Source organism: Crocodylus siamensis, chromosome 4 (genome assembly GCF_052110815.1).
Source record: "Crocodylus siamensis isolate JL-2025a chromosome 4, ASM5211081v1, whole genome shotgun sequence".
NCBI lineage: Eukaryota > Metazoa > Chordata > Crocodylia > Crocodylidae > Crocodylus > Crocodylus siamensis.
In genome coordinates this window covers 63,756,750-63,778,621 of record NC_143398.1, presented here as the reverse complement: position 1 = coordinate 63,778,621, position 21,872 = coordinate 63,756,750, and the positions used below count along the sequence as shown (strand labels likewise).

General features: G+C 42.3%; 1 protein-coding gene across 1 annotated transcript; it reads right to left on the bottom strand.

Moving 5' to 3' along the window:
• Positions 1-339: 339 nt before the first annotated feature.
• RXYLT1 (ribitol xylosyltransferase 1) lies at positions 340-21,554 on the bottom strand. Its single transcript, XM_090042430.1, has 6 exons — positions 21,275-21,554; positions 17,106-17,276; positions 16,048-16,150; positions 8,695-9,009; positions 6,246-6,416; positions 340-3,319 (listed from the first exon to the last, which is right to left on the bottom strand). The coding sequence occupies exons 1-6, from the start codon at positions 21,414-21,416 to the stop codon at positions 2,902-2,904; spliced, it is 1,320 nt and encodes a 439-aa protein (XP_089898556.1). The 5' UTR covers positions 21,417-21,554; the 3' UTR covers positions 340-2,901.
• Between the last annotated feature and the right edge of the window lie 318 nt (positions 21,555-21,872).

The window sequence follows — 21,872 nt, the reverse complement described above, 5'->3', positions numbered from 1 at the left end:
CCAAAGCCACAGTAACACTCTCTTTTCTCCACATCTCAGGTTGTCGTCTCAAGTTTTTCATAGTGTGACCCACTTCTTACAGAGATTATCCCATAAACCAGCTTGGAGGTAATGGGAGGATGGATACTTCAAGTTCTGTTTATTTGAATGCATATTACTATGCTGGCACCTCCCCTTTGAATGTAGACAGCTTTGGTAGATTTTGAGAATCAAAAATGCCACCTACAGATTCAGGCTTCTGGCCTTTTATCAGCAGCACTGTGAACTCAAAGCTCCAACTGAAGTTAATGAAAGCTACCTCTGAAAACTATGACCTAAAATTAAATGGAAATGAAATGATTGTATTCAACTGAAAAGGACAAGATTTAATACTGGATATTTTGGGGGAAGGGGAACTATTTTTGCATAAGTTAAGAATTTCAAAATTTTACAGAATTATAAATTACACTATTTAACTCTCTCTTGAGCCATTTCCTTGGTAATAAACATGGCAATCAAATGAATCACATTCTTCAAAAACAACATATTTTGTAAGTATAAGTTCTTCACATAGCTTCACAATTGAATTATTCTGATGGTTCCAGCTCCTCTTTACATCCTAAAAGATATTTGGTTAGATAAAACAGGCTTCCTCACTCAAAATGTTTTCATTTAAAAAAAAAAAAAGACAAGAACCAGTATTACTCTTTTTCCTTGGTAGTAAATGCTACTGTCTAGTAGCAGGATGCTCTTTTAGTAGTAGTAGAATATTCTTTTCTTTCTCCCTTTTTTTTCCTTTGTGGTAATATTAAAAAGGAGTTTTACTGGACAAAAGGAAATGAACAAGTACTTTTACTTTAGTTTTATTGTAAACTGATGGATCACTGTGTTTTTCCCAATTGAAAACTGGATGTCAGTTCAGTTCATTGTTGGTTTAACCTACAAAGCTTAGAGGAAACTGCATAGATTTAATTGGTTCTGCCTTGGGCTTTTTGATTTTCTGTACTTAGCCTTATTGACTGGACCCTAAAAAAGACACTCTCTGTCTATCATAGAGATACATCATTTCCCTTTGCATGTAAGGCAGAAAGCCTTTCCTGGGACAGTGGTTAGTACCAGATGCTTCAGTAGCAGGAACAGGAACATGAGAAGTGAGTTCCCAACTCACACTGACATTTTTTTTTGAAAACTTTTATCCCTAATTCTTTGCGGATTCTTGCAGACATCTGGGCCTCAAGACTAGTGTGGTGACACAGACCCATAATTATGCTTACAAACTTACTATGCCCATGGGGCTGCCTTTTTTAACTGAAAATGTTGATCAAATGCATTTTTACATGCTTACTTTGACATCATAAACACTGCCATACACCACATATACCATAATACCACTACAACCTTAGCAGAAAAAACGGTATTCTAAACTGTGACTTTTCTTGGAGAAAGTGGAGAGGGCTCAGGATTTTAGATACATATTTAAAATATAAGGACAGTCTTTCCTTTACAGAAATGTTTAAGTGGAGAAATGTTTCAGAAAAGTGACGATGCCTTGGATATTTTCCATATGTGACCAGAGAAAGAAGTATGGATGGGTGGATGTCAGGGAAGAAGGATTACAGGTTTCCCTTGCTTTATGCTGTACATGTGTTCCTGGAAAATGGCGCATAACCCAAATTCACATAAAGGGAACCCACTTTACAATGTAATAAATAGGGATATGTTCCAAGACCTTGACTGTACTGACCCCCCGGATCCATTTCTACCACTCTTACAAGACAATTTTGGTACTCACCAACAGCAGACAGTACACACAAATGCAGTGGTGCATGGTGGTAAACGTTTAGTTGGTGTGAAGAGAAGGTGGTGAAGGGCTGGTGAAGTTCTCTTGCACTTCATTGATGGACCAGGGAGAGAGGTAGAAGATAAGCTAGCAGGACACTTGGAAACCATAATGGGGATGGCAACTACAAAACGTGTATCACAGACAACAAGCGAGGAGCACAGATTCACACAGGAGACTATGTTTTGGTGCATATCACTCCCACAGTGCACTGCACAAAGCAGCTGACCGCAGGCTTCCCCCACACTGATTGCATAAGAGTGAATGTACCTCACACAACAGATTTTTGGTATAAAAAGGGTCATTGCACAAGAGCAAATTCATACATACAGAACCTGCATAAGGCGAGGGAAACTTGTATATCATATATGAATAGGTATTTGGGCTGGGGGTGGGGATACACTCCTTTTGTTATAAAACCACACAAAAGTAAAGTTTTTTTCACATCAAGCATCTACCACCACCCAATATGTAACTCTGAAACATTAGAAAAATGGGAAGAACCTGAAGCACTAAATGCTTTCAGTTTGTTCCTGACAAAGGGGAGGGGGTAGTTCTATGTACAAATACTTACTATACTTACAATAAAGAATTCTTTACTATTAAAAGTTCTATAATTTAGGGCTTGTTTGACCCAGGCTTTTGCTCTTCAGTTATATATTTTTAAAATGGGGGAGTGGCAGCAGGAGAACTTCAGAAAAGAGAATACTGAAAACAGAAATATCATGACAATGTGGCTAGCACTTTTTGGGGGGAAATCCTACGAAACTGAGTGAAGTATTTCTTGAAATCCTACCATCCCACTGAGAATCAGAAGCACTTATGCTAAGTATAAGAAATCTGGGAATTGCAGTAATAATAATAAAGTTAATGATGTCCATGCAGACTACCAACCTCTAAGACTTTCTGAAAGTACCTAAGAACAGAAGGCTAAATTCAGCTCTGGGATAAGTTTGCACAGCTCTGTTGATTTCAAAGGAGCTGCACTTGTGTTGATTTTTCTTTTTATATAAAGCATCATTTACAGATCAGTGGAAATAAAGTTTTCAATCAATTTTTGATTTTTCGGGAGGGGGTGAAATTTATCCTTTTTCATTGGGTAAAAATGAGTTTTCTAAAATATTAATGAATTTTTGTTTCATTTGTGCTTTGAAATGCCTGTACCATTCTATAAGCTTTTTTCTTCTTTGGATCTTTTCTTGTAAGTTCATATTTTTTTCTTTTTCTAAAACTACAGGAAGCTCTTTCCAGTTTTTAACAAAGATAAATGGAGCCCCCATCGTCTTTAGTAATTGCAATGGAGCACTCTGGTATGTAGATGAATTTCCACAGTCACCTGGTGTCATTACATCTTCTACTACAGGAACAGATCCGTATGAACATGCCTCATAAATTCTATAGCATTCTGTATTTACTCCCACAGGGCACAATGTGAGATCACTCTGCAGCAATGCATCTTGATAATTTTTAAAACTTTCATTTGTTTCTTGAGGCTGCCACCTAGAAAAATATAGATGATGATGAAAATTAAAAATGATTCAGCTGGTAGATGTATTAATTTGAAAAAGCAGAGGTCCACCTTATAATTTTAGAAGTGAACAAAATTACAAACATTGAAGCCACACAACAAAAGATGTTAAAAGAAGGGTAGGGTTTCATGTTTCAACCTAAATATTCCTAGCTAAACTTTTTTCAAATATTTTTAGGAAATCTAGCTAGTTAAAACATACACCAGCAAACACATTTTATTTTAAAGAAATTTGCACTGAAAGGTGGCTAAGTGGTTTAGAAAAAGAACAGATAAAACAAGAGTCTATTATCATGCAAACTTTTTCAAGCAAGGAAAATTTTCATCCAATGTATCTGAACAGCAAATTCTGTTGCCGATTTTAGAAATGAGAATATAAACAGTAATTGTTCACCTCTTCAATTTGCTTGGAGAGTTGAATGAACTTTGCGATATCAGTCTCTGCCACAGATACTGCATTTTCTTGCATACCACACAGTCCCAAAACACACATTGTTTTTGAAAGGCAGAATGTAGAAATTTTGTTTTTATGGAATCGTGGCTAACAGTGAGCATGTTACATGAGACATTTACTATGAAGCTGACTAACTAGCTCCGCAGTAAAGCATCAGTGTCTACACGTGTGTCCCTACAGGGGTGCAGTAAACTAATAAATGCTGCCATAGGATAGTGCTGCCCAACACAAGTAGTATCTTAAGGCGACATTATTTAGTGTGCTGCAACACGTGTCGACTCTGATGGAGCTGGCTGAGGCACAAGGGTGCTTCATTGTAGGGGCTGCCTGCCCGCTAGCCCCACATTGCAGCACCTTGATGCCCCAGCCAGTCCCTTTGCAACACACTGAAGTGTGCCGGAAGTTATTCAACCACCATAACTGCATGTGTACACATGCCCCATCTGTCAAAGCAAGTCCTCATGGGAATACAAAATGCCCAAGAAGTGTGGTAAACCCAAGAGACATTCTGTGTAAGGCAGCAAGAACTTTCTGGGGTGGCAAGACACCAACAAGGTCAGGTTCCAGACCCCTGCAAGGGCAGTAGCCAGACAGTTCCTTTTACTTACAGTTAAAGAATTTTTTTTTATACAAGTTGCTATAAATAATACTACAAAATACTATGGACTATATGCAGCAGTTCATTTGTACTGAGCCAGCTCAGGTACAAGCTACTATGCTCATCCAGCTACTGCAAATTCTTTAGTGGCTATAAGAGGGTTAACACAGGACTCCGCACCTTCCACCTGCTGGGATCAGAGACGGCGGCCATCTTGGTAGTCATTAGAACACTGTTTGAATGCTTCTATTCCTCCCCACTTCTTTTCCAGCAAAGAAAAATCTTTCCTACTTCCACTCACTCCAATTTTGGAGGGCTGATTTCGGGGGGTAGGAGGGGGGTGGGAAAGATGTGCGTACTATGTGAGTGAATACAGTATAATCTCTCTCTAGAGTCTTAGTCTGATCATTTTTTTTCTTAAAGCAATATTTTCCAAGTTTAAAAAAAAAAGTGTTAGACTGCACTTATAGTTTTTTAATACATTTTAAAACCTCCTTAAGCAATGTTTTATACATATTTAAAAGCAGAATTAACTTCTGTTGGATTTATCCATGTCTATTTATGCACTTAAAATGGTTAGAGACAATCATGGTACCATAATTAGGTAGATAATCACAAAAAAGATAAATACTTTTATATATTTTGACCCAATCTAGATTGCATATGGGCATGAGTAACTTTGAAAAGCATTTAAAAATTACCTGGGTAACTTGGTGCAAGTGTTCTCGGAACTAGACGAGGGTTGAAATATCTGGGTCCCTAAAACCTCAAATTGTGTCCCTGTAATTTTTTGCCCAGTACTTAGTCTTTTATTTTACTGGTCTTCTCTTGGGAATTGTTTTTGTGTCCTATTCCCATAGCTATCTTCTCTGGTAGAAGACAATCTATGCCTACAACAGGGCCACTTGGTTTCAGAGTGGTCCTGGCTGCACGGGTTGAACTCACTGGCTGCAAAGTATGGTGGGCATGGTATATGAACCAAGGTCAGTGCTTCTCAACCTGTTCTCCTTTGGCCTGCCCCCCCACTTTTGCTTATGCTATTTTGGTGTCCTGGGTTCCCCAGCTCCTGATTTCTGACACTAGCTGGACTACAGGCATGGATCTTGAACTTTTACTTGGACTCTGGTTCTGAACTTCTCAAGCAGCCTTGGCCCCTGATCTGGATTCTCCTCTGGCTTAGGTACTTGTGGGTACCTGTGACCCTCAGGACTGCCTATGGCCCAATCCTTACATACTTTTCTTTTAATGCTTAGTGTACTCACTAAGGATTAAAGAAAAAAGTATCCATTTTTTTCTGTATTGTGCATTACAGAGACAAGTTTTGCCAGAGATTCAAGGGCACATGTAATCTATGGAAGTAGACTGGTTGCCTCCACAAAGAGACAAAGGGACTCCTTACATGTTGTATTTTAATTTAAGAATTAAAAATACCATTAGAATTCTACATACATAAATTCTAAATGTAGTTTCTTTATTTGGGGTTGCTTACGCAAAACACTAGTTTACTTGTCTTCTGCTAGTAGGAGGATTATATGCACAAACAGTAAGAATGAGAGATTTTTGGATACACTCTCTTTCCTTCCATTAAAACCAGAATTGCATACAGGAAATAGAAATGGACACATTAGATTTTTTTTCAACATACTTCAGGTCACATTGCATATAAAGTACTGGAACACATGGCTCAACTCAGTAATGCCGTCATTATTTTAAATTAGATCACTGTCATTGTTTGTATTATTTTATTTATAACACTTTAAAAGTAGATGTGAGAATTGCCTAGGCAATGAGTTGAGTAATTTCAGCTATCCAAATATATTTTTATAAAGTAAATCACAGTTCTTACTGTTCTCTGGCTGTAATCCAACAAAGTTTATCAAGTTCATCTTGTTTCAAAACTTCCATTAGGGTCTCCCTAGATGAGTTCTTATAAACTGTTCCCAAGAAATTGCATAGATATGATCTTGGAGTACGAAGCATTGACCAAGTGGGTTCTACCACAGGAAAATTTCTATATCTGTAATTAAAAAGTATATGTTAATGTTTTATGTCACTGGAAAAGTAGTGTATAGAACCTCCTCTACACATTATATTTATGCCATGATCAACATGTATCCAATTTAAGGTGCCATAAAATGACCAATGAGCCATAAAAATGTTCCACATATAATGCAGAATATTTTTATAATTTGTTTGGTGTCTTAAATTTTAATGTTTGGCCAGGGTTGACATTCAGCTGACAGTTGGTCCTGGAACCACAATGAGGTCTAGAACCAGCCCTGGTGTGGTCCCACCCCTGGGATCAACAATCAGCTAATTATCAGCCCCATCCCAAGTCTCTGGGTAGAGGGGAGAAGCAGAAGTCCCCTGTTGGGGACTTTAAATTCCATGCTTGGCAGCTCTGGACACAGTGCCAGGAATCAGAGGTTCCCAGTTTGGGAAGCCCCGATCAGAGCTACTTCTGCCAGAAGCCTCTTAGAGCTGCTGGCTGCAGGGTTTTGACAATAAGCTGATTATCAGTCCCAGCCCAAAGCCCCATGTCGACTAAGGCCAGAAGGTACTAGTTGTCAACTTGCTGGTGCAGAGGGAGCCCTGGACTATAATATTTGTAGTGGCAAATTGTAATGGCACAAGTGGCATCTGATCCCCAATCTCCCAAATCACACCCTCTGTCATGCATGTGTAACAGGGGCCTAGTAGACTGGCTTTGTACCATTTCATGCTTCTGTTGCAAAATTAGTATCTACAATCTCACTGATCAGTTCAGGCCTGTAACTGTTGACGGAATCTTAAAAAAAATGGCAAAAACAAAACTCCATCATAACATATCCTCAGTTCTCTTCATTTCTCCTTCTACCCATTCTAGAGCCCTGCCAACTTGTGTACATAATTTCACTGGCACTGTACATTTTACAAAAAACACTTCTAACAACACTTTGCACTGATAACAGTAGCTACTGAAACAAACACTTGTTTTAACTGAAGTGGCTGGACCAATGTTTCCTTTGGAGTTGACATCTTAGTTATCTGAATCACCTGAAAAGTGAACAATGCCATTAAAAACAATGCCAATGATACTCTCCAAAATGTTGGGGGGGAGAATCAACGCTCTCTCTAAAGTTTTATATGCAGTTTTTACAATCCTAATTGTTAGGTTACACTGAAAGTCTGCACAGGTCCCCAGACTCCACCCAGCGTGGAGGGAGTCCTGTGAAGTCTGGCACCAGGCTTCCCCCACGAGAGCTGCAGGCATGTGGTGCGGAGTCCCCATGTTAGAGGCAGCTGTGCTCCTCCCCCCACCATGTGCAGTGCTGCCCAGAGCTGTACTCTGCTTGGCATCAGAGCCTGTGCCAGGCACAAGCTCCCTAACCCCACCACGCCATCTGCTGTTGCCGCCAGCAGCAGGGGCTGCATGCCATGTGGGGGAGGTCCCTGCACCCCACAAACCTCACATCCTGCCCCACAAACCCTGCTAACCTATACACAACCAAAATACCCTATGCCCACCCACACACACACCCTACAGCTCTCCCACACAATATGAGTGAGACTTTATTTTTGAGTTATTATGCAATCTTTTCTATACACACTACACAAACACAAATCATGACAAGCATATTTTGTAATAAAATTAAAATATGCTATAGCAGGCATTTGACTTCTAGTGTATGATTTTTTTTCTGGTTCTAAGATGGCAACTCCCCTCCCAAAAACGGTATTTCTGGGGGGCAAGGAGAGGGGCTTCTGGTGGCAAAGGTCAGGGGTTAGGGGGCAGGACTTCTGGTCCCAATGTGGCAATTAGTGCGTGGGCAATTGTCAAGGGGCGGGACTACCTATGTGGCCCCCAACAGCTTGCCAAAACTTGTTAAGCGGTCCTCTGCCCAAAATAATTGCCCGCCCCTGTGCTATAGTCTAGCAGAGTGTTCATGTGCTAGGTTTATGAACTGTTTTGGACTAGAAAAATCATACAAGGTGACTTACAGCAGTATTACAATTTTTTGGCTAGTCCTTCCATAAATGCAACTGTGGGAAGCTAGTAATATATATTTTTTAAATACTTCTATAAATTCGAATAGAGGTCAACATCAACATATATGACACATTTGACCCTGAATAATTATAAGTAACACTTCTTTAAAAGTTCTTATTTCTTAAAGCATTAACTCCTGAATTACTTTTTTACCCTGGAGATTTCTGAAGTTTTATGGAGAAACCTAAAATCCACAACATGAATTAAACATCCAACTTATGCATAATAATCACGTTTTGAATACTAATTTGTGTTTAATACTTACGTAGCCACTCCTAAAGGCCACTGAAAAATGTCATCTTTGTTTACCCAGGGAGAATCATATATTATAAAAAGTAGCTCTACAAATCCCCCATGTCTTTTTAGGTATGGTTGTATCCATTCATTATTGCACTGTTCGTTTCCAAGCAGCAGGACAGCAACATGCTGCAGCTTGTGAGTTTGAATTAAAGTTTGTGCATAGTGTAACCACTGTGTGGCGTAAGTTATCTTTGCTTCTTCTCTTCCATTCAGAACTAGAACCACGTTGTCAGCTTCTACTGAGAAATATCCGGGAACTACAGCTGGACCAGTGATGAACCTGAAAAAGATACATTACCAGCCTTTAAAATGTATGTTTAAGGCATTCTGCATATTCTGTTTATTGCACCATGTATTATCTGACTGTACTGCTTACAGATATTACTTCTTCACTAAAATTATCATGATATACTGCAATTTAACTTTTCTGTTATGAAAAATTTCAGATGTTTTGAGTCTAAAATTATAATTTACCTCTTCAACAGTTTCCTTCTGCCTTTACTCTGAAAAAGTAAGTGTTTAAATTAAAGTTTAGTTGCAGACAATATTTTGTGTGGAAATCAGGACCAATCCCATATTAAAATACTAAGTTTTGAGAACCTCAATAAACCCCTCTAAAAACAGAAAATATTTTCAAAAAAAAAAATTAGGATGTGATTTATCAGCTGTGAAACAATCAACCTTTTTGTTTTTAAAAAAAATAGTATGATAACTGAATCAGGAAGAGGCCTTGAAAAATTGACTCCTATATGAAAGGAAGGCTGTCTAACAAACCAGGTACCAGCCTCAGACTTCAGCAATCAACCTCTGCTTTATCATAGACTTCCTGTGTGACCTTGGAGAAATGAATTAAGATAAAAGGAATCATGCCCCTGGTCCCCTGATTCCACAGACTAGACTTTAGCCTCTTAGCTCTTCATACAACCCATTAAGAGAGTCAGGCACTGCAGCATGGGATCACCACAGACAACACAATGAACAGCAGGGGATCCCTATCATAGCCAATATGAAATACAGTGGAGTCGTATCTTACGCGGGGGTTATGTGCTGAAGTCAGCACATAAGGCGAAAATCACGTATAATTGAAATTGCCCTTCCTGCCGCACTCCTCGCTCCTCTCGTCCTCCACTGCGTTGTCCTGCCAGGGCAGCCAGCTGAGCGTGAGTGAGCTGCCACTCCCCAGCCATGCTGGCACATGCAGGAAGTACCACACAGCGCCGCACTACGGGCCGTGCCCCGGCTGGCACCCAGCAGCCAGCCCCAGCAGCCAAGCGTGTATAGCTGAATTTGCATAAGTTAAATACACGTAACATGCAACTCGACTGTGGGGGGGGAGGGGGAGATGCATCTAAATGTCCTATTTGTCAAGAAGGCTTATATGCCTGACTGTACTACTCGGAAGTGCCTATTGTCAGGCTGAGATTGATCCTCAAAACACTCCTTGAGTTAAATGCTCAAGTCATCCCTTTTGAAACAGACAACTGACTTACATAATAGCCAAGTCATTAGAACACAAGAAGTAGTGTGATTTTGTAGCACAGCAGTTAAGGCATTTACGTGAAAGAGAGGCCCTGGATTTTGATCACTGCTTCCAGGATAGTATGCATTTTATCCAATGAATGCAAACAGCTTTGGGTGCAGTGATTGGAATTCAGGGCTTGCCCTACCAGGTGAATGCTCTAACCACTAGATCCAGGATTTTTTCAGTAGTGTCATAGCTTCAGTAGAAAGGTAAAAAAGTGTTCCCACATCAAAGAGCTATGGATTAGTTAGGTTAGGGCACTCTCCTGGCATATAGGAGATGTGGTGGAGAAAAGAGAAACTAGGTCTGTACTTCCCAGATAGACTGAGGATTAGAATTCCTATTACATTGGTGCTTCCTCTTCCACTGGTCATAGCCCTTCAGGGATTTATAGTGAGGAATCCTTAGTCTGAGGGTCCCAAATAGGCTTAGACATAATGGGACAATGCATGTATATTCAGTTAAATGTGCATACACAGATTTGCAAAGCACACACGGCTTCAATCCTTTAGAAAGCAAGTAGGAGTTTATGTCCTATACATTCCTATGTGTGAATTAGAACTGTAATGGTATATTCCTCTAAAAACCAAACGTATGCCTTTTTATGTTTAAAATTTTTATTTTAAAATTTATGTTTGAAAAGCTCTAAAAACATTAACCTGTTCATCTGACATTCTTTGTAGTAGACACTGCATGTGCTATTATGCCACTTTATTCTGTACTAAAAGTATATTCTGATTTTATTTACATGTCCATTTTAAGTGATAGTTAGACATGTTCAAGGTTTTAGATTAAAAAAATGTTTAAACATGCCCATACAAAAGTGCAGAGTATTCTAACAATGGCTACATCCATGCATTTAAATGATTGGTGAGAATTCTCCCAGGTTTGTTTTCCTGGAAGAAAAACTTACCCAAAGAAACATTAACAGATATTCAACTGCTGAGTCCCTGAGGAACAGAGACCTTACAATGCTGAAGCTCTATAGCCAGAGGGCCCCAGTGCACACATCTCAGCCTGCTCTGCAGGTTCCCTCAGTCTGCCTGGAGACAGACAGCAGCAGTCCACTGATCTGCCCTGACTGGCTGACCCAGACTGCTTGGGGTCAGCCTGTCTCCCCTATAGCACAATATGGAGATTGTGAAGGGGCATGTTTTGCTCCCTGCTGAGCTGGAGCAGTAGAGTCTGGTGAGTGATGTGCCATCTCCATGGAGGTGGAAAGAGGTCAAAGGAAAACACCCTAGCATGCTGGAGAACTGTGCTGTAGCTTGTAGAATGTAGCTACTGTGGAGATGTAGCTAATGCTGGAGAACTGTGCTGTAGAATGTATGCAGGTATTTGGTTTTCCCAGTAGAAACTCTCTAGGGAGTGATTTAGCCAGGGCTGTTGCCAGGTTAATTTTCTCCCAGAGCAACCATTTTTGCTTTGGGAGAAAAATCTTGAACATCTGTAAAATTATGGTTTCTACTGGGAAAACAGTGATTCTCCCAGGAAAAACGATGTCTGTACGTGGCCAAAAACTAGACTTAGAGTAACAAACATGCACCATCATATATATTAACATGCAAAATAAATTAACTCTGCCACCATTCTGTCTCAACTAATCAATGTCAACCAAATCACACCCAAGGACCTATCACCAAATATTTAAAAAGTGTGGCAAGTCGTTGAGTCTGATTTCAGATTTAAAAACAGAACAAAACAGATAATCACAGATAAACTGAATTTCTTTTTTTCTATATTTGGTACAATATGTAATGTACAACCTATCCGAGTTTCATTTTTTGCTGTACTGGTACTAATTATGTTAACCACCATATTTTGGAAATATCAGATGCGTGAATAGGCTTTCGGTTACAACTAAGAATTTGTCAAGTCTGTTTCTCTAACTTCTGGCCTTGCAGAGCCATGTCATCTAGCATGTGTGGCTCCCAATAAGTCCAAAATTTGGTGGTGGGACAGCAGTAGCATTAATTGGTCCTAGAGCTGTGGCAACACTGCCACTGTTCCACACTGTCAAATTGCCAGATATGTAATGAGTCCCATGGACAAGTGACACAGCTTTGCTCACCAGATCATACTGGCATAAAGGGTTGCACCAAGTGTGCTGTATCCAGCCATAACAGAACCTGGGGTACTAGTGTAACCCTTGCACCAACCCCACACACTAACCCTGAGCTGGATCAGGCATACAGACTGACCCGGTGTACAAAATCCATGCCACTCATCCAACCCACAGGGCCAGAGAGGTTGAGCAACACTGCTCTGAAGTAATTCAGTTACACCCAGAAGATATTTAAATACTTAAAAAAAAAAAATTATCTTCCTTAAAGACAAACATTCTGACACCATGCAAATGTATTATTCACCAGATCCATTAGGAAGAAACTGTCTTGAACCAGTGAAGATTCTGATGAGCCATCCATAAATGTAGCAAAAAGTTTCTAAATAATTAAAGCCACGTTTGGAAAATATCCAATTGTTTACTACAAGTAGGATCCTTTTCAGGAGGAATTTTTGTAGATTCTAGGTTTTATTAACAAAAATATTCTGAAAAGATAACCTTCCAAATGTGCCACTCAGTTCAAAGATAAAGGACATAGTGCTATCTGCTTTGCTCTGCAGATGGACAATTCCAGTATTACTGGACAAAGCTTTGCAAAACCAGGCCCTACTTTTGCGCAGAGCATTCTTTTATGTAAGCATTTTCTCTCTCTTCAGTCATACAAAAGGCAGTTTGAGTACTAAAAAGGTAACAAATTGCTTGTTGAAGTCGTTTCTTTTCCTTTTAAATCAGTCCTAAAAGACAAAGGGTCAGCCTTTCCAAACTGACTACTCGACAAAAAGTACCAGAGTGGGTTAGATAAGTCAAACTTAAATGGGCTGTAATTTTGAAAAAAATAATGTTATGTAATGCCACTTCTGTAGCAGAAAATGCTATGCTCACAATACATCCATTTACCCTGTTCTGTCTGGTTCTAACAATTCCAAAGAGCAGGTTAAGGCAAGTACAATAACGGTGTGAAAATACAAATTCTAAAAAGAGCTTTATTTAAAAAAAAAAAAAAAGTTGTAAAATGGCAAAAATGTCTCAAGTCATTTCACTTAATTTAATAATAATAATATCCTACAAAAGAGCAGAATACACCCTTAGTTTGATATTACCGTAACTTTATATATGCATAATATAAATTAATAATGTTCTAGACTAAGAGCACCGTTTTACTTTATTATATAAACTCTATGTAATAACTAGAAATTAGTTCCAAAGTAGAACAGGAACACTGGAAAACAAAATTTATATGTGGAAATAAACCATTGTGATTCAAGTTCTGTTGCTATCTACACACCAGGAATTCAGCCTAATATCCCGATAATGTAAGGGTAAAGTTTTCAGACAGCAAAAACTGGTATAATGGTAAATAAACTTAGTCTAGGGCAATTCTACAGACAAGATGTTTGCTGTTGCCTCTGCTTTACCTGCGGTAGGTTAGGGTGTTATGTGTGGTTATGTCAGAGTTGACTGTGTAATTTTACTGTGCAGGTTAGACAATGGATTTATATAGGATGGTTTGGATAGGTATAACCCCACCTTTAGCGGAGGGTTGAACCAGATAACTGCTGAAGATCCCTTCTAGCCCTACTTTTCTATGGTTCTAGGCATAGTAGGTTGAACTTATTTAAGTGACACATTTAAAAAAAAACCCAAAACAACAAATTCAGTCATAAATGTAGGAATAGAGAATCTATATCACACTTATAGAATATGCATCTAGGTCTGTTTGGAAAGCCGTGTCCCTGAAAGAGATATAGGCTGCTTGCAGACCTTCAAAAAACAAACCAACGAAATAACTAAAAACAAACAAACCCGCACATTACTAGAAGCAGCAGCATCTTACTTTGACCCAGCTCTACAGCGTCTGTATAGATTGTGTGATTTCACGGGGCTTTTAGCTAAAGCTGATTCAATCAGCTCTTTACATAAAAGCACCATAAAAGCCCCACTAAAGTGTCCAACCTATACAGATACTGCATGAGCCACGTCCAACTAACCAACTGCCTCTAATGGGCATATCATAGCATTATAGAACCAGAGAACTAGAAGGCACCTGTAAGATTGTCAAGTCTGGTCCTCTGCTGTGGGCAGGACGTTACTGGGATCAAACAAGGTCGACAAGGTACCCGTCTAGCCTCAGCTTGAACACCTCCAAGCAGAGTGACTGCACTACCTCTACTGAGAGTGTGATCCAGATTCTGGTAACCCTTACAGAGAAAACGTTTTTTCTTATGTCTTGCTTGAATTTACCCTCTATTAGTTTATACCTGTTGGTTCTCATCCTCCCTTGAGATGCCTTCCTGAAGAGTTGCTCCCCTAGTTCTTAATGCTCACCCTTGACATACTTGTAGGTGGCTATCAAGCCACCTCTCAGCCTCCTCTTATTCAGAATGAACAGGCCCAGTTCCTGGAGTCTCTTCTCATAGGGCCTACCCTCCATGCCCGTGACCCTTCTATGTACCCTTTTGAGCTTATCCACATCCTTCTTCAAGTGCGGTGCCCAGAACTGTACATAGTACTCCAGCTGAGGCCTTGCCAACACCAAATAGGGACCAAGAGTGTGCCCAGTTTGAAGTAAAGCACCACTTTTTTTACGGTCTGCAAGCAGCCATAAGGATCACAGTAGTCAACTGAATACAAGTTCCTAGAGTGCTGCAGTCGTATGGAGTACTAACATGAACTCTGGAGGTGTTAGGCAAGAAATACAAAGTAGAAACATGAGGGAGGCACTACCACTGAAGGCAGCATTTTTTGGACCATTTTTGGAATGCTGTGTCCAGTTTTGGAAGACTACCCACAAGTGCAGAACAGCAACCAAACCAGGATCCACCAGTCAAAAAACAAATTACACTGTTAAAATTATATCCAATAGGATTTATATTGTAATTTTCATAAATTACATTTGCATCAAAGTGGCATACAAAACATACTTGAAAATAAATATTTATTACTGTTTAAACTAGATTAAAAAAATCACTGTAATCATAAATATCATTTTTCTATCATTGGTGAAACTGCAGCTGGAGTACTGCATCCAGTGCTGGGCACTACACTTTAACAAGGACATGGACAAGCATGAGAAAGTCCAAAGAAAAACCACCCATATGATCAGAGTCTTAAAAGGCAAGCCATATGAAACAAGGCTGAGGGATCTGGGACACTTTAGCCTGAGGAAAAGCAGGCTGACAGGAGACCTGGCAGCAGCTTACCGCTACACTAGGGGAGTACATCAAGGGCTCAGTGAGCAACTGTTCACCAGGACACCTGAGGGGAAAACCAGGAGTAATGGTCACAAACTCCTGGAAGATCAATTCAGACTCAACATTAGGAAAAACTTCTTCAGTCAGGGTGTCCAGACTGTGGAATAAGCTCTGTATAGAGGTAGTGCAATCACCTACCCTGGAAATCTTCAAGAGGAGACTAGACAGTCACCTTGCTGGGGTCACATGACCCCCAGTTATCTTTCCTGATTGGTGCAGGGGTCTGGACCCAATGATCTTCCGAGGTCCCTTCCAGCCTTACAATCTATGAATCTATTTGTACATATGATTAACCCTCTTAAAAATGAGTGACTGGTTAATATTCAGGGCCCTGCAGGTTTCTTCCATGAGGAGGAGAAACAGGTAATAGAGCAATTCTGGGTTAGGGAAAAATGCAACTCTACGTTCTGTATTTAGTTTTTTAAATACCAACACTGCAGAAGTTCATTTAAATGAAAGTGATTATTATGTAACTGGTACCTGAAAACTGTTTTTCCTGCCTTTATGCTTCCTTCTCTCCACTGAGCAGTCATATCAGCTGGTTCAAGCAGACCTTCAAGAATATGTTCCCAGAGGTAAAGACCTACATAAATAATGAAGATACATATTAGAGAACTTGAGTGCGCACATACTGCAAAACTCAGGAGTGTTGCTTTGTGAAACCCTTTAGCATTGTGCTTGTAGCCACTGGAAAATTTGTTTTCCATAAATACCTGTTTCTTCCAGGTGACAGAGAACAAGGCATGAGTTGCTCAAAGCACTATTACCCGCTCAGTATAAAAGTCAGGGTAGAGATTGACCTTATAGATTAATTGAATCAGAGATGTACAAGCTCTGTTATCCGGCATCCTTTGGGAATGGGGGATGCCGGATAACAAAATATTCTGGTTAACTGAACGGCCTGAACGGCATCCTTTCCTGTTCAGGCTACCACTTCTGTCACCGCATCCAGGGTGTCACTGCCCCTCCCAAGGCATCGCTTCCCCTCCCGCAGGCCCTGGGCCATGGGGGCTCAGCAGCAGAGGCTGCTTTGCCCCAGGCCATGGGGGCTCAGAGAAACCGGAAGTGCCACAGTGGGCACTTCCGGTTTCACTTTACCTTACAAGCCGGCATGCCAGTTAATAGAGCATGCCGGCTTGTAAGGTGCCGGTTAATGGAGCTTTTACTGTACAATTATCCATGGGTCAGCAAAGGCTGAGGACCCACCTCTAAGGAAACCCACCTACAAAATCTTAATGAAGTCTCTCTCTCTATCTTCATGTTTAGATTTAGCAGGTTTTTTCTACCATATCGTGCCTCGTGGAACAGACTATAAACATTATAAAATTTTCATAGAATATTTATGCCAAAAATAGATTCTAGTTATTTTTATGTTGGTGTGTATACAGTCTGAGCGCTACTTACAACATATATAATGTTTTCCTTCTGTAAATAATATTCTTTTAAACAATTAAGTAACATTATTGTATCCACTTAAAGCTTAACTGACTTGTTAAGGTTACCTGGCCTAACTAGATACATTAATCACAAGTGCTTACCTATTGCTGCTTTACCCCAGATCTGTACTCTAAGGGCTGTTGGTTCTTGCTGAGCTTTCATATTTTTTAATAATTGAAGGTTAGTTTCATATCTTTGCTGGGAAGCAGTCTGTTCATTTTTTTCATCCCCTTCCCAAGGATTCCATTCTTCACTTCCCAAAGAAGAGTGCTCTATATTAAAGACAAACAAACAATTTGGTATAAACAATTACAAACAATACCAGATCTACAAAGCAAATCCTACTGTGACAAAAATGCAGTTATCATTATAATAATTGTCTAAGGCACTGCTCACATCAAAACTATTTTCAAATATACTCCCACCCAACTATACCTATGACATAGCTTGTATTTGTGCTTGGCTATGTCCAGACATGCAGTGTGAGCTTGCAGTGGCACAAATTGCCACAGCACAATGCCCCTTCATATGTGGGACAAATTGTCCTGCAATGGTCAAATTGCCCTTGCCCATCTCTTCCCAGCACTTCAGCCAGGGAGAGCTGGAGGCTGGTGCTGGCTCCAGCAGTCTTACCTGATAGCCTGGAGGAGCAGGGCACAGGTTGGGGAGCACAAAGGCCTGGCCAGCAGCTAGAGCATTACTCTGGACAGCCCAGCCTCCATATGTACCAGTGCATACTTGTTTCATGTGCATTTTGTACCTTTTTTTTTTTTTTTTTGCTACTGGGAAATCCCAATAGCAAATTTTTGCCCCTCACTGCAAATCTGCAGCACGGGACATGTTTTAACATTTGTTGTGTGCAGTTTGTGGCACCACAAACTGCATGCCCTTGCATGTCTGGATGTAGCCAAAGGGTATCAATCAACATTGGCAGAAAATTAAAGCTATGCAAGCAGCAAGAGCCTAAATCTGTAGGTCCCAGCACAACAGTGCCTTGAACACTATTGGCTACTTTGATGTTTCCATTATAAATAATAACATTTCGATTAATCCTTGGTAAATTAAATAATTCCTGCAATGAAATATTAGAAAAGCTGACCTATATTTTTCATGTTACAGTAACTAAGTTTTTCAATACGTCATACTGTATTCTGTATATAAAACTTGCCTGACCAATAAAATATGAACAATCTGTCACCAAAGTTACTGGAGTGATTAACTCACAGAAGGAAGAATGCCCAAACAAAACAAAACACCCAAATCCTATATCTGATTTCACTGATAGCAATAGAGAGAACCACTGGCAACAAGATCTAAAATAATCAACATGACAGTTAAGACAAGTGGCTCCAATGGGAGAAGGTTTAAAAATAAACTGGCACAATTGTCATATACATGCTATCAAGGAAATAAACCTTATTGACAGAAACTTCACAGTGCTATAGGAAGCAGTTGCCAAAATAAATCACCATTGTTATTAGTTATTCATTGCTAAAAACAGAAATGTCAAAAAGTGTCAATGTAGTTAACAGACCAAACTTTTACCAGCCACATTCTCTCTTAATCCAACAATTCACTGAATACACTAGGATTGCTGTGCTGTAGTTATGAAGGTAAGGAGAAAATATAAGAAGGATGTTTGATATCTTTTAATGGCTTTTTTTTCCCCCTATCATGTTTTATAGTTGAGAGGAATGTTAGACAAGCCTTTGGACACTAAATGTATTCCCTTAGATCCAAAAACTTGTCTAACATTTCTCCCATGTACAGTTGGTCCAATAAAAGAGATCATCAAACAAACCTTGCTTCTTGAATACTCTGAAAAAGAGGTCAGCGACATATGGTTTGTGGAGTCATTGAATCTGGCTTCTGGAGACAAAGGGTTTTAGCCTGTACTTGTACCCCATGGGGCTACGCAGCAAACAGCCGTGCTTGGACCCAGCAACTAGAAGCTATGCCCCTACTGCCAAGCGATTGCAGCGTGGGAAGGTAGGGAGAAGTGGCACTAATGTGGTTGCACCTTCCAGCTGTCCAGTCTGGTACAGCTGGGGGCAGGGCAATGGAGAGATCTCCCAACTGCTGGCTCCAGTGCAAATGCAGAGAAAGCTCTTAACCCCTACCCCCCAGCCTACATTGGACCAAAACCAAGTTGCTCTGGCTACTGTAAAACAGTGGTCTCTAGGCCACAGCTCATTGGCAACATATTTCTTCTAGGACTGGGGTATCAAACTCACTTTGTGAAACCATGTTGGATTTGGATTGTGGGGCTAGCAGCCTGGGCCACACCGAGCAGCACCAGTTCCTGCTGTGTGTCCTGTGGAAGCTGCTGCTGCATGCCCTGTGCTGCAGTGGCAGCTTTAATGTTGGAATAGAGCAGAGGCCATGGGGCAGCAATGGGGCTGGGGGCAAAGGAGCTAGGGCTATGGCAGTGGTGATAGGCAAAGCATCCAAAGGGTGGCCAGGATTGCACCACACCCTCGCTCACCCTCCTGCTGCTCATAGCCACATCCACAAAGGCCCCAGATTCTACTGTCGGTCACACTGCCGAACTTCCTGTGATATCTGGCAGGGTGTACTGAGTGGCTTTGTGGGCCTTATCTGATTCCCCGCTCTAAAATCTGTGTCCATGGGAAACAGTAATTTCCACAGGCACAGAGGGCAAGTCCTAAGCCTTTCTCAGGGAGGGCATAACAACATAAGGACTGCCATTTACTTGGTCAGACCATATATCCATCTTGGCCAGTATCCTGTGTCACACCCTGGCGGAGAATGAAAGGGACAGTGAACTGGGTATGACCAGTTTTCCCCCCCTCCCCACTGTTCCTCTCTCCCCTGCAGCCTCTGCAGCATTTAAGGTCTTGGAAGTTCAGATTCAGAGGCTGAACCCCTAACTGCCACGCTCCATAGCTACTGATGCCCCTTTCCTCCAAGAATCTGTCCAATCCCTTTCTGACTCTGGCTAAACAGCATTTGGTGGCCATGAGCTCCACACCTGAATTACACACTGCGTGTAAAGAATTTCCTTTTGTTAGTTTTACATTTACTGCCTCCTGGTCCCATTTTTGTGACCCCTAGATCTTGTATCAGAAGACACAGTAAATAATAACTCTCTATTTACTTTCTCTTCACTTAGTATCTTGTAAACCCTTCTCTTATTCCTGCTTATTTTGCTCTTTTCTACACTGAATAGGCCTAGCCTTTTTGGCTTCTCCTTGTATGGACACCCCTCTATGTCACTAGTCATCCTGGCTGTCCTGCTCTGTATCTTCTCTAGTCCTTCTATAGCAGAGGTGCTCAGTCCAGGCCCTCAGTGTTGTGTCATCCAGTCTGCAGGACTCCCCATGGGCCAGGAAATTTGGTGGCTCTGGAAAATTGGTGGCAAGGGAGCAGTGGCACCGCTCCCCTGCTGCCAAAGCTTCAGACTCATGGGGAGCCTCAAGCCCTGTAAACTGGATCCAGTCAGAGCCAGCCCTGGGGCCCAATCCAGGTTGGTGGGGAGGGGATGCAGGCCCCAATCCCAGCACTGCGGGGGGGGGGGGAGGAGTGGGCAGTGCCAGGCCGTCAGGGCCCAATCCTGGCACATGGGGGGCAGGAGGTGGTGGTGCTGGATTACTCCTCTGGCCATAAGGGGCCCTAAGGTCAAGCACGGCTCTTCAAGCTCCTTGCTGAGGAGCTGGGCAGTGGCAACGCACAGGGGGTGCATGTGGACCCCTGATAGCACTGGTGTACCCCCTGACAGGCCACACTCCCACTTAGGCAACGGGCAGGGGGCGCAGGTGGGAGCGCCAGTCCCCCTGAGTGCCTGGCTGAAGTGTTGCAGACACTTCCCAGTTGGCACGACTGGCTGCGGGGGACCCCTGGTGGCTCATGGGACCAGTGGACCATGGAGCTGGGTCTGACTCAGATCAAGTGTCTCGGCCTCTTGTGGGCTCGGATCAAGGGGGGCATCCGAATGCCGAGACCTCGGCGCAGGGTCCTGCCCACGGATTTGGGAGTATCCGGAGTCCGAGGGTGAGAGCCTGGGAAGGAGCTGGCGCCCGTGTTGGCGAGGACCGGGTTTCGTGCTCGGCCCACGCGGGGCGGGAACCGAGTTCTGCTCAATCCATGCGATCTGGAGCGCAGATACACCCATAACAAATGCGAAGGGGCACGAGGAGACTGGGCTTGGGTCACACCATTTTCTTCTGGATAAGCCTGCCCCAGGCTGCTGTTGCACCCGCCCCACGCCCCAGCGCCGGGAGCCGGCGCCCGCCCCCCTTCCTCCCGCTACCTCTGCCGCGCCGCTCACGGGGGCCGCCTCGCCCGCCGCCCGCTCGCCGCGGCCGCAGGAAGACGCTGTAGGCGGCGTAGAGAGAGAAGAGCGCGTAGGCGGCGCCCAGCGCTGAGCACAGGCGCTTCCGCGTCACCCGCATCCTGCGCCCGGGCCCCGCGGGGCGCCGCCAGGCCCGGCCGCCGCTGCGGGGAGGCGGCGACGCGGCGCGCCCGAGCTGCCCGGATGCAGTGCGCTGCCTCGGTCCCGCCGCACAGGCGCCGCCTTCCGGCCCCGAAATCCCGACCCCCGCGGGTGCGTGGCGGCGCCCGAGTCCCTTGGCAGCCTTTTCCTCGTGCTTCGCGATTCTTATTTATTGTTCTTCTGGTTAGTTAATATCAATCATGAATAACTGAGACAGCCAAGAAGGCAGGAGAGCTGGAAAAGACCTCCCGAGGTCATCTAGTCCAACCCCCACCGAGGCAGGACCAGCCCTCGTCTCAACGCCACCCAAGATGCTGTCAACACGGACACGACACAGACCTAACACCCTCACCTGCCAGGGGAAGCGGGGCAACCCCAGCAGCCAGTATCCCGGTTCTGTGAAAGGGTGTCAACA

Excerpts from the sequence above, each read along its gene's own strand:
- RXYLT1 (XM_090042430.1), bottom strand. The coding sequence starts at position 21,416 with ATGCGGGTGACGCGGAAGCGCCTGTGCTCAGCGCTGGGCGCCGCCTAC. Across the intron at positions 16,151-17,105 it reads CTGGGGTAAAGCAGCAATAG|GTCTTTACCTCTGGGAACAT; the intron begins GTAAGCACTTGT and ends TTATTTATGTAG. Across the intron at positions 6,417-8,694 it reads TGGCCTTTAGGAGTGGCTAC|ATATAGAAATTTTCCTGTGG; the intron begins GTAAGTATTAAA and ends TTTTAATTACAG.